General features: G+C 41.6%; 1 protein-coding gene across 1 annotated transcript in view; it reads right to left on the bottom strand.

Moving 5' to 3' along the window:
* The window catches only part of DIPK1C (divergent protein kinase domain 1C), a 45,635-nt gene extending 32,616 nt beyond the window's left edge, over positions 1-13,019 (bottom strand). The window contains exon 1 of the mRNA XM_069957853.1: positions 12,757-13,019. Within this exon, the coding sequence (XP_069813954.1) occupies positions 12,757-12,933 (177 nt within the window). The 5' untranslated portion in view covers positions 12,934-13,019. The remainder of the gene's footprint in view (positions 1-12,756) is intronic.
* Positions 13,020-13,606: the final 587 nt, after the last annotated feature.

Genomic DNA, 13,606 nt, shown 5'->3' on the forward strand with positions numbered 1-13,606 from the left:
GAACTCTATAGTATCTGCAGGACTGGGAGTGGGACTTTTACAGAAGGGTGAATTTGTTAAAGTAAGTTGTTGTAAAAATATCGAAAATCATAAAATGACAATCTAAAAAAAAAAGTCAAACAGCCACTCAATCATCCAATTTCTGCCATGGACAGCAGTGGACCTTGGTAGATTAGCAACATAATATCAATTTTTTCACAGGACAGCAGTGGAGTGCGACCACTGATTATGTAAGGCTAACACTAAGTTCAGTAATGAAACCCAACTTGTATAACACAGTAGGAGGGTAGTCCAAGTACTGATTAAGTAAAGTGCACACTCAGTTCAGTAATGAAACCCAACTTGTATACACAGTAAGCTTTGTTCACACTGCGTATGAGTCCAGCCGCATTTCATACGCCGCCGTAAATGTGCGGCTGAAACTAAGGCCGTGGGAAAAATAGACATGCGGCCGGATGCGTACGAACCGTGAACATACGCCCGTAGTACAGTTATACTTCCCTAGCTTGTTTCGAAGCGATCTGAGGCAGGTAATTTACTTGGAAACCTTCGCCCAGCCCTGTAAACCACACAGAACCTTTTGGTTTGAAAAATCAAGTTCAATTTGGCTGAAATAAGTACTTCGTACGGGACCGCATGGAAATCCACGGCCGTGAGTTGGAACATTTCCGTCCTCAAACAATGGTCTTGTTCATTTTTCACGGCGCCGCATACGATCCGGCCGTAAGCTCATACGTAGTGTGCATTGTGCGGGCGTATATCGTATAATTTCAAGCGAACGCATCAACCTCAAAACTACGTGCATATATTCGTGGTCCGCACTACGTCCGGAATCATACGCAGTGTGAACATAGCCTAAAAGTGGAGTGCAAGCACACACTCAGTTTAGGAGGGGTCAGGAGATGGCGCAGGCGCAATTACACAGAGAACTGTGCGGCGGACAAAGGGCGGTACGGGAGGTAGGGGGAGATTGAAAAAACCACCACAAAGGCGGCGCTGGCCTTGGGCACGAGCGCTCTAGGCCACGCCTCTAGGACACGGCTGCACCTCAACTAAAGTCTTAATTTCGGCCTCGGGAAAGTACAACAAGCGTGGACGAAGTTACCATCTGAAAGAACTGCTCTGCAGCTACAAGAAGGTATAAGTAGTTGGGGGGGGGGCAAAGTGGGTACAGAGTCGCTTTAACACAGTAGGAGTGTTTTTAAGTCGGAAGCATACAGTTGTCTATAATGCCTTTATTTGCCTTTTCTGTTAACATCATCCCACCACAGAAAACATTTTCACAGCTCCAGCTAATGCTTGGCATTGTCAATGGGAATCTTAGCCTTGTGTCCAGCTTGTCAACTATGGAAACCCTTTCATGATAACATGCACAGTCTTCTGCTGATATTGTTTCCAGCGGTAGTTCAGTGAGTAGTAGAATAAAGGTTTTTATGTTATTGCCTCAGCGCCCAAACCCCTGCCACATGGCCTACCTCATGAAGCTGAGCTGCTGCTAATTCTAGATACTTTTACCTGTCAGTAATAGCACTTATACTTTACAAGCAGACTGAGCAGGTCAGAGATCTCATGGTAAAAGTATTACCTTAAGTGTAAAGTCACTAAGCTGTTCAGTATGATTTACACTACTACCAGTGTTTGTCAATGGTGACGGTATAGCCTGATGCGCCATTCTATCCACCTCTTTCCAAAGGGTGTGGCGGAAACATCTGAGCTCAATAACAAAGTAGAAAAGTAGTATGTGCTCCTAAGAGCAAAGGAAGCTTAGATAATTTATTGTGAACAATATGTCATCCTAAAGCTTCTACTGAACTGTTCTGTTGTCTCAGCAGAGGAGGCCTCCAGCGGGAAAACACTTTCCCAGTACCTTCTTCTAAATGATTTGCTTCACTGATCAAGAGTATAGAATATCGTTCGCTGCACCTTTCATCACAATGAGTCAGGGGCAACATATTGCAGTATCTAGATAAACAAGAGTGTACGCCAAAGGCATGTCAATATAATCGCGCATGGTCAGGCAGGTGTGACTGTGTATCATCTTATTATTATCATGTTATTCTATACTGCTTCTACAAATATAAACCAGAAATTTAATCAAGGTCATAAAAAAGTCTTTCGCTCGATAGCTGCTTTCTGTGCAGAACATTCATCACTCATCATATAGTAAACCTCCAGCTATTATACAAGATACACATTGCACAAAGATCCTTCTGTACCAAAAAAAGCAAAGATTGTAGATCCACCTAATTTATTTCTATGTTGTTCAAATGGTTATAATGGTTACTAAAGACACAAAAGTAGCGTGATTTCTAAGAATATTACATGTGTTAATTGATGTGTTAATCTTCTAGGCATCACATCCATGTAACATTGTAAGGCTAGGTTCACACTGCGTTTTTGCAATCCTTTTTTTTCATCCGTTTTTTGCAAAAAACGGATGAAAAACGGATGCATTAGTGTGAATCCGTTTTTTTTTCCATTGACTTCCATTGTAAGAAAAACATCAAAACGGATCAGTTTTTTTTTAACGGACACAAAAGTAGTGTCAGCTACGTTTTTGTGTCCGTCAAAGAAACGGATCCGTTTGTTTTGTTTTTTTTTTACAAAGGAAGTCAAGTCTGTTTTATTCATCAGTTTTTTGCAAAAAGAAAAAAAAAAGAACAGATGAAAAAAAAAATGGATTGCAAAAACGCAGTGTGAACCCAGCCTAACTGCTGTAAATAAAGACTATGCTAATGTCTGATACATATACAACACAGCTGGCGTCTTACATGAAGTTTTCATTGCCGGATCCAACCAATGTTGGCAGGATCCACTATCAGTTGTAATGTAGCCAGAAGGCCACTAGGGAAATCATAATTGTTTAGATTCTATTGTTTCAGCAGGATAAAGAAATGCAATTGTTGGTGGTGTGGCTGCTGAAGTTGCATACTGTATATGTGCCACTAAAATTGATGTAATGATGCCGGCAGGTATAGGAAACTGCTCTGTTTAAGTTGGAATAAAACCCCCAAAACAGGGCCTGGTTGAGAGAGTAGCTTCCAATCTGGAAGAAGTGACAGGCATGCTCAGTCGTACTAGGGACAGATCCTAATTTGGAGTCTCTGGCGTTGAGGTTTGCTGACCTCTGAATGATTTGAGGTAACACAACTATTGTAAGAGTGGCTGGTAGGAAGCCACTTGTATAGTCAGGACAATTATTGTTAGTTAGCGGTCACATGAGCATGATTTCTTTAGCGAACTGTTTTGAGTGTTATGTGCACTGTTTGTAGTGGACTGAAAATAAAGCAGACTGAAGATAACAATTATAAATGTATACTGCTGTGGGGGGGGGGACTTTTTTTTTTTTTTTTTTTTTTTTTTTTGTGCTGTCTCAATCCTGGAGAAGGTGATCCCTCTGAGCTACTGCTACAATGGCTGCCAGTCCTCTGGTCCTACTCTGGTTTGTCCCACTCATTGCCTAGCTATAATCAGCTAGTAAACCTAAATCCATATTACTGACACCTCTAGGAATATCAAGCCTATTGCACACTTTTGTGTCATCAGCAAACAGACAAACCTTACCTACCAAACCTTCTCCTATGTCACTTACAAACATATTAAAAAGAATAGGACCCAGAACAGACCCTTGTGGCACACCACTTGTAACCAGTCTCTGCTCGGAATATACACCATCAACAACAACCCTCTGATATCTATCCTTCAGCCAACAACAAATCCACTGAACTATCCAGGGATTAAGCTAATTGTCACTAACTTTTCAAACAGCTTTGGGGAACCATAGCAAAGGTTGAGCTGAAACCAATAGTAATGCCATGCTGGTTTGGGTCCATCAAGTTGTTGGTGTTAAAGATAAAAGAAGCGATAATATTACACTTGTTTATAGGCATTAGATACTTTTTCTGATTTGCAGCTATTGAAACCAAAGGTGAAAGATTTGCCAAAATATAAAATCACTTATGGTGGCCTATGCAAATTAATTTTTGTTGATTCTGATGGCATCTTCCGATGTCTAATATATGTAAGGACATTTAACTGTCTCATGATACCGTAATAGATTGGCTAGGTTGGATGATCCTGTCTAACCCTCTATTTCCCTCACATTTTGTGGCACATCATTTAGCAGACTTTTATTTCCCTCCATAAATATAATAGTCCAGTATAACATATGGCCGAAGTATTTCTGAAGCAACCTTTAATATGACAATTTTCAAGACAAAAAGAATTGCATTTTTCTAATTTACATCCATTATAAGTTTAGCCTATAAAATACCAGACTATACCATTTAATGGAATGGTCTGGGTCTTACACTGGCTATGTTTACTCAGAAAACTGAGCGGTAGGCTAAGTCTCTTATCATGCTGTTATATATGCCAAAGAGCAGAGGCAATTATTGCAGTTCTGATCAGATATTTACTGAAAAAGACTGTAATCTGCATAATATAAAATATAATAAAGAGTATACACATCCAGGAACAATGAACACAATAGCATACTAGGAATGTGCATTGTGTCTATATCAGTCACACAACAGCTGTAATAACAGACATGGGGCATAAGGTTTTGACTCTGTACGTTTTCTATAATCAGGACTCTTTAAAGATATGACATTTGCTCATACCTTTGTAACACATGAATGACAAGGTGTGATTTCTGTTTCGCAGACCTGCAATTTACCACAAAATGACAAAAGACATAAAACAAAAAGCTTGCACCTGAAGTCTGTCGCCTCTCTGACCCTAGTGAGCGAGTATCCATTACTTACACATTAGCTCCATAGCCGGGGGCTAGGCCTTTTCCTGTTTATAGTACAACTTAAAAGCTGATGAGAATAAGCCTCTATTTTAGTTTCAGAGAACAAAACAATGGAACATTTTATTTTTGGCAAGTTTAAGTTAGTGGTTTAAATTTGGGTCGCTACAGAAATAAGATATAAATTCTATTAACCATTTGCTAAATGTGGGTCCACTTTGCATCTATATTTTAGAATATAAAACCCTTTTCTACAAGCTTTATCAGCAAATATGAAGGTCATAGAAGCTTCCCTGATCAAGTGGAGAATAATTGTATAATGTTTCATGTCCCTACTACATTGCTGTATGCGGGAGGACTGTAACAGAAGAGCTTGCACAAAGCTGTCCAGCCTAGGTGCAATGCTGTAAAGGCAAGGCTTTTTATATGCAATATAATTGTATAAAATTGAAGGCATAGAGAAGTACAGTGGAGACCCCATGTTCCTCCTCGCCATACAAAAGACAAACACATAATAAAGCCATGATCATAAACCCTAACATACAGTCTGTTCATTTATCAAGCTGAAGTAAAATACAAGCTAAATATTACCAGCATTTTGAGTGAAAATAAAACAATGTGCGAACAGATAAAAAAATGGCCATATTTTGCAAAAACAGGTGGTAAATAATGAGCATGTTCATTTGCTGGACGGTCAAGATCAATTATGGCCGTTATTCTATAAGGTGCGTGCACGGCCAGCCAATTTCCCATTGACTTTAATGGAGCGAATTATTACATTGAAAATACGGCCGTATTTTACCTCAAAATTATAAATATATTTTACCTTTATTTTATAATGTGTGAACATAGCCTCAAGGTGAACCAAGACTTTAAACTTTATAAACCACTTTCTATAATTCTCTTCATGTGTCCTTGTATTTCATACCAAAATAAATTGCTTTGTAATAAAAATGTCATTGTTATTGTGCCTATATAAGAATGTTAATGATTTTTTTTATGTGAGAGTCTTATTATGGTTTGGATTGCATTTGCAAGTGTAATTTGGGGGGATAGGGAGCAAAGTGCATGGCATGCATTAAAAGCAAATCTTACAATACCAGTTCCAGTCATTATAAAACAACCTTAGTGCTGGATATTTTCTACCCCACTTCTGCATAAGCTGCCTCCTCTCTCTGCTCAGCAGTCAGTTACTTCCCGTATCAGTTCTCAGCATGGCTTCACTATGTGTCAGCTATATCCCAGGAATGTTTACATTCAGTTACTGTAGATTTACCTGCCAAACCTGATTGAAGTTTGCTCCAGGCATTCACTACTCTTTCAGCAAAATAATATTTTCTTGCTCCTGATGTTTTCCCTGCTATCCTTAGTTTCCCCTTGTGTTCAGTTTCTAATTTAAAAAAAGACATTTTCCTGCACCTTAACCTGTTAACACATGCGCCTGTTAACACATGTAAAGTTGTCAGTTGTGCACCCGCCTCTTTCTTCCTCCAGACTATACATATTTATTTCCTTTAAAACAGAATATTTTTAAAAATATGTTTAATTAGATTTAAACAAGAGGTCAGTGTCTGATAGCACTTTCCCGTTCTGTAACTGTCAATTCAGGTGACTTTTCAGGATAAGCTGTCCAGTGGGTTTACATGAAGAGCAGCCATTCTATTACAAGCCTCTGTGCTACCTCCTATACACTGTATACACACTAAAATGTATCCTGCAAACCTCACTGTATAAAACTTGCCTGTGTTTTCTTTCTGCTCTACAATCGCTTCATTCCATTGATGGACAATGTCACCTAGGTGGGGCTTCACGGTAGTTGGGACCTCTCCCCAGCAGGAACATGACAGGTGGTGACAGTATGGGTCCTATTCCACGGGCCGATGGAGGCCCGATCAACAATGTAAACGATCTGCTCGATCGGCGCTTGTTTACTGGGCCTATTCCACAGCCCGATAATCGTTTAGCGAGAGCTGCAGGGACATTGTTACCGATGTTCTTGCAGCCCTTGTTTAAACATCATACATTACCTATCCAGGCTGCAGATCTTCTCCTGCGCTCCTTCTTTCCCGGTCCCGCACGCAGCAGAAGCTTCAGAGCGGCCTGTCTGATTTGTTTGTCTGTCTGCGCACGGGACCGGGAAAGAAGGAGCGCAGGGGAAGACCTGCAGCCTGGATAGGTAAAGTATGATGTTTTTAAATTGTCGGTCAACCGATGATTTTAGGTTTGCACCTAAATAAACAATATGCCGTTGACACAATCATCGGCTGATCGTTGTCTCTATTCCACGGAGCGATAATCAGCCGATTGGGCCAATTTGGACGATTATCGCTCCGTGGAATAGGCCCCTATCACTTTAAACTTTAGGTCTTTTGTGATATGTCTAAGGTTTTTTTATTGGACTAGTCGCCATTTTTGTAGCCCATTTAGATCCATTCAATTTTATAACTTTGAAAGCCTATGTGATTCATAACATTTTTTTAAAATCACTTAATTTCCAAATGTCTCCCTTCTCTGCAACCTGCTGTAAACTATCTGTTGTTAGGGGAAATACAAGAATGGGGAGAAGCAAGAATGAGAGAGAGCCTAAAAAAGCCTGAATTGTGTACCTGCCAGCTGTGAGCCTCTAGAGGATCCTTACGAAATACGACCGTTGTTGCCGATGGTAACAACGGCCGTACTTTTACACAGTGTGAACAAAGCCTAAAGGCTTTCTTTACATCTCAGCAGCAGAAGGGCTTACTGTAAACCATCACGTGCTGTGCCGCTTCTGTTTATTTCTATTATCAGGCCAGATTCCCTCAGAGGTCAGGCCAGATTCCCTCAGAGACTAACCACAGGAAGTGCCGTGTTTTGCATGATAACTAAAAAAAATTAATGTAAATTACAAACTTGCTTTACATCACATCTACTGTACTGTTTCGTTTCTGCAATCTATAACAACAGTGACACTTTAAAGTCTACTTTTTATAACAGAAATCAGTGATAGCCCTATCCTAACAAGTACACTCTTTAAGGGAAAGGGAAAAAGGTAGGATATACAGTAGAAACAGATGTGGTGTGAATATAGCCTAATAGACATGGTAGCTGTGGTCAATGGTGGTAATTCTGTGTTGCACATATACTGACAATGAGTAGCACAATAATGCTTGGTCATTACATAAGCTCCGAGTAAAGGTGCCAAGCATAGGGTGAAAAATAGAAGAGAAACTAGAAGTATGAGGCATATGGCGAAAGGATTTCTACTATTAGCTCTGTGTGTAAGTGAATTTAGGCTTTAAATGAACCTCCGTGTGTGGAGTTCTTATGAACAATAATTTCCAGGCAGCAGTGGTTTGGATTTCTACCTGCCGGCAGTTCCTAAACATCAGCCTGGTCATGATAACAAGAAAAACGTGTAGATACGTTGACAGTGTGTGTTGAATTAGGTAAATGTGCTCCTTTCCCGTTATTACTGCTTTAGGCCAAACACAGAACACTGATAACACAAATTATTTCTTGCAATTTATTTCTTAACTATTCTGCTGCTTTCTTCACCTTAGGGATTAACATCACATATTAGAAACCCCTATTAGAAACGGCATTTGTAGTAGAACGTCTACTCATGTCATTACTACTGCATAGTCTACTTGTTATAGTTTGCATGTCTCTTCCACTAAAAACTAATGTCATTAGTCATCTATGTAATGTAGACATAATATGGAAAATACTTTTTGTGCTCAGATGCTCAGCAGATCAACAAGTAAGTAAAAAAAAGTAGAGGAAAAAGGTTTGGGGTGGTGTACAATGGTGGTTCTGTTTACATGTGGAGTAATGGGGGCCTCTTTACCAACCCTGACTGGTTGCTCCTTACCTGTATGATCAGGGAAAAGTAACACCATACTTTGTTCTTCTAATTTATAGGAAAAACCCCTTTCTAATAATCCCTTTTAGCAGTTGAATTGCAATTAGCTTTTCTATTAAAACACAAACCATAGTTGTGTGGCCAGAGACTTTTATTGTTTGCTATAAAATCAGTCCACCAATGCAGGGCCGTATTTACCACTAGGCACCCGTGGTCCGGTGCCTAGGGCAGCACCTTGCAGGGGGGCAGCACCAGGGAGCAGGGGGACAGAAAAAAATAATTTTTTGGTTTTTACTTTTTTAGTTTCCCTCCTCCCGTTCAGACTTGCCAGTAAATCTGGTGTCTTTTCCAGGGGGGAGGGGGGTATGGTGGTATTGGTCAGATCTGGTATCGCCAATAGGTGCGTGAAGATGGGGCGTCTTCAGGTTTAGTGCCTAGGGCAGCAGCAACTGTTAATACAGCCCTGCACCAATGCTAACATGCTTGACACAATGTAATCTGTGATTTCAGCCGGTAATGGCTTCAATAGAGTCACATCTAAAGGCTATGTTCCCACGCCATCTTTTATGGGCATATGTGGCCAAATAATGGGTGTTATTTGATAATGCTATAGGCAATAAGACTGTTATGGCATGCACAATTATAAACCGGTTATTATCATTCATTGATAAAATTCTTTTCAAGCCTGTGTTTTGGGTTTTTTAACGGCTTTTTCTGCAGATGACTCAAATATTGTCCTTAGACATTGTAAAAAGAAATATCTATATCAGTATGCCCCCACACTGTAGCCCCACTCTATAAGGTAGTTAGCCGCTATACTGTCCTAATGTTGTTCCTATACTGTAAGTTTCCTTTTATTTAGGCCCCCATACTGTATACCTCCCTGTTCCGTCTGTAGTTCTGTATGCATCCCCTCTGCAGTAAAGCCCCAAATACTGTATACTTCCCTCCCCCTCTGTATTTCTCCCCCAATACTATATACATTCCCTCTCTGTGGTAAAGCTCCCTCCATACTGTATACCTCCCTCCCCCTCTGTAGTTGTTCACCCCTACTGTATACATCCCCCCTCTGCAGGTATTCCCCATACTTTATACCTTTCTCCTCGCTCTGTAATTGGCCCACATACCCTCTGTCCACCCCATATTCAATGTCCCCTACTGTTCATCTTGTTACCCCTCCTGCCTCCCCTGCAGGTCGTGTTGAGCAGGTGGGGGCGGAGCATAACAAGTCTGACCCTGATTGGCTGATGCTCAGCACCCAGTGTCAGGGATCTGGTCAGCTGACTCTAACTAGGGCTAGGGCTTTGGAGAAACATGGTATGCTGAGGCCAATTCTGATCTTCGGCTAGTTTCATACAAGCATAATATGGATGCCTTTTTACATCAATATTACAGCCGTAAGTCCATGATGGGTCTGAGTGTTCTCCCGATCAGGAGAATGAACAACAAGAAGAGCGCTCTAAGCGCAGTCCTCTCCCCGCTCTGTGTCAAGTGATCAGTCAGGCTCATAATGTAAGTCTGTGGAGCCCGACTGATTCTGCTGACACACAGCGGGGAGTGGATGTGCTGCAGAGCGATCCTCTCCCCGCTCGTTCTGCTGTTCGGTACGGGTCTGAACACTCAGACCTGGACCAATCAAAACTTTTGACATTTCTCTATGACATGTCAAAAGTTTTCTATGATGACAGTGACACTTTAAGTATATGGCCAGCTAAATCGCTGAGAAAATTTTAATTTTGCCTGAAATAATCCAGCTCAGCTGCAGTCACTGCTGTACTTTAATGAAACAACAATAAAGAGCAGCCAAGCAGCCAGCACTGATAATAATAAATAGCTTTACCCTGGGAGAATGAAAGCAAAAGTACCACTAGGTACATCAATTTGGGTATTATACTCTAATAAACCATTACTAGTGTGGGGATGCCGGTGGCGTGGTCCTTTATTTTAACTGCCGTCTGGTTCCCGTGTATGGTGCCAGTGTTTTCAGGAGCACCAGTCCACCCCAGAGCACTGGGGGCAGGCTTGCCCCCCCCCCAGACTGATGTACCTGGTGGTACATTTGCTTGAAAGTGTCACTGTTGTTTACATTTTTTTTGCAGAAATCAATAGTACAATAGTTTTAATAAACTGTGATTGGGTTTATTAGCCGAAAAATGCTTTTTCATCATGAGAATGCAGTTTGAAGCTCTCCCCCCTGTCTTCATTGTTCTCTATAGAGGGGGGAGGGGTGGAGAGAGATGAGGCACCAAAACAGGACAACAAAGAGTTAATTTACAGCTACATCACCGGGTTATCTCCTCTAAAGTCAGCATTGACCTCTCTGACCTCTGAATACGGCTTTCACACAGGTCCCGCTGTGTAATCCTTAGTTCTCTGCTTTCTGCTGCCGACTAATCTCCCTCCTTCCTCCTCCCCTCTCCACAGAACAGACAGGATCCGACTGATGTAAAAGAGTCGAGATTTCCTGATAATGAGCAGTGGATGAGAGAGAGAGAGAGAGGGGGGGGGACCTGGGGAAAGTATTTTTGAATGCAGATAATGACATATTTGCCCAATAAACCCAATTACAAAGTTTCCTAAAATCGCCTGGACTATTGATTTCTGCAAAAAAATTTTTAAAAACAACAGTGACTTTATATACAGTACTTTATATCTACTTTATAGCTAAATGTAGTAAATCTATTATAGCTGAAGTCAAGTGTTTGTCCTTGTACAAAGTGCAGATCTCCCTGCATGGAAGGAAACAATCTGGCCCTGATTTCAGCTAATATTTAAGGGATGCAATCCACTTCTATAGAGAAATGGAAGCTGTAGTTTTTCTAGTGTTGGCCATTTGCTCTAAACAGAGCAAATAAAATTGTCAAATATGTTTGTTTCTATACGCTAGCAAAATCATGTAGCTAAACTTGTCAGTCATGTTCATAAATCTAGGTTCACACAATTTATTTATTACACACATTCTGACCCATATCCCCCATGGGAATAGTACACATTGTGAACTGTGGCATAGATTTTTCGCACCATGGACAATAAGTAAGTGATTCATTTTTTATGCGTACTGCACTAAACATGTCGCTTAGCCAGGTGGATTAGTCCAAGATTAGAACAATGAAGAGTGATGCAAGCAGCAGAAGTCCAAAGGTGCTTCTAGATCTTCTGTCTATGGAAACATATGTATTGCGAGCATTAGAGATGAGCGAACCTCAAGCATGCTCGAGTCCATCCAAACTCGAACTTTCGGCATTTGATTAGCGGTGGCTGCTGAACTTGGATAAAGCCCTAAGGCTATGTGGAAATTATGGATATAGTCATTGGCTGTATTCATGTTTTCCAGACAACCTTAGAGCTTTATCCAAGTTCAGCAGCCACCGCTAATCAAATACCGAACGTTCGGGTTCGGATGCACTCGAACGCGAACCCGGTTTGCTCATCTCTAGCGAGCATCACCTGGCATAGTGAAGTTGAAAAGTTGCCATGGACCAAATTAAAAGAGCTTAGTTTTAAAAACTATAAAAAAAATGTGCAAACAGTATTCAAAAACATTTTTATAAAGAGGAAATGTTTAAGCATCAAAAGCTATAGTTTTATTTTATGAACAATATTCTATCCCACTTCTCCTAAGTATTCCAGTAGTGCCATAAGGGCTCCACGGTGCCATCTAGTGTTCACTTTGTGCAACTGCACTACTTTACCTCATCAAAACTTTCTATTTCTCTGCACTGAACCTGATGAAAGGCAACACAGTAGCGTCTTACTAACAAAATACAGACACATGTATTGTACACACTGTCCCAATGCTTCCCTGTCTAGTCTTACTAATACCAGATTATGATGAGGCTCTGTGAAAGGTTAAACATACCTCTATACCTAGGGATTATAACAGCTAGCGGTATTAGCAATAATAATATCCAGTGATACCTCAGATAGTCCAGTCTCTCACCATAGCTCACATGTTCTCCACTACAAAGCATATTACTATAATAATGTAACTAATCCCATAGGACACTGTCAGTCACTGAAGCCATAAAATAATCAGAAACTTCCCGGAATCCTGAGCGAATCCCAGAAACTCCAGACAGTTTGCAGCAGGTTCCTATAGAACCTATGTGAGAGCAGTGACCATTAGGTGTGTATGTGCTATCCAGTCTCCAGGGTTACATACCAGTGCTGCCAGCATCTTCTTACTCTCCTCATCGGTGCAGCGGTCAGAAAACATGGTCCTGTGCACAAACAGAAAAGTGCTCCCGAATATCCAGCAAGAAGCCCAGAAGAGCAGGAGAAGGAAGGGGTTCTTCTTGCAGATCTTTATTCTCAGCCATTTGCCAGGGAATATTCTCATGGTAAGATCAGTGAGACATCTTGTAAGCTGCCAGGGAGGAGTGGGTGAGTGGTGAGTGGCAGTACCCTTAGCTCCTCAGCTCCTCAGCCCCCCAGCCCCTTAGCTCCTCAGCCCCTCAGCTCCCTCTTCCCCTCAGCCCCTCAGCTCCCTCTTCCCCTCAGCTCCTCAGCCCCTCAGCTCCCTCTTCCCCTCAGCTCCTCAGCCCCTCAGCTCCCTCTTCCCCTCAGCTCCTCAGCTCCTCAGCCCTGCTCCCTGCATGCACAACTCGCCTCATGTCACTACCTCACGGTGCTGGGGCTTTTTGCAGGAAAACTGAGATGTGCTATTGAACTAAAGCCACGTAGTTCCGCCTTCTTTTGCATGCTGTCAAGCAGAAATCCTACTTAACTGCTCGTCTATAGGGCTCCCACATGAGGAGAGAGGCAGTGGTGAGCTCCACTTGTTCTACAGAGGAGCAGACCTGTATAGAGATGTCAGGGAGAATGATGGATCTGGCAGTGAATTCCTGTGAGTCAGTGCCCAGCAGACACCAGGCTTTACAGGAAGCTGCTGCTGCTATGTTCCTCCAGCATACATGCTGCTGCTTGCTGTGCACCCCTATAGTAGCTGGGGATGGATACTAAAGAGCTGCTATCCTCCTGTACTGCTGACTGCAGAGTAATTCTTCTATACA

The sequence above is a fragment of the Dendropsophus ebraccatus genome, chromosome 2 (genome assembly GCF_027789765.1).
Source record: "Dendropsophus ebraccatus isolate aDenEbr1 chromosome 2, aDenEbr1.pat, whole genome shotgun sequence".
NCBI classification, from domain to species: Eukaryota; Metazoa; Chordata; class Amphibia; order Anura; family Hylidae; genus Dendropsophus; species Dendropsophus ebraccatus.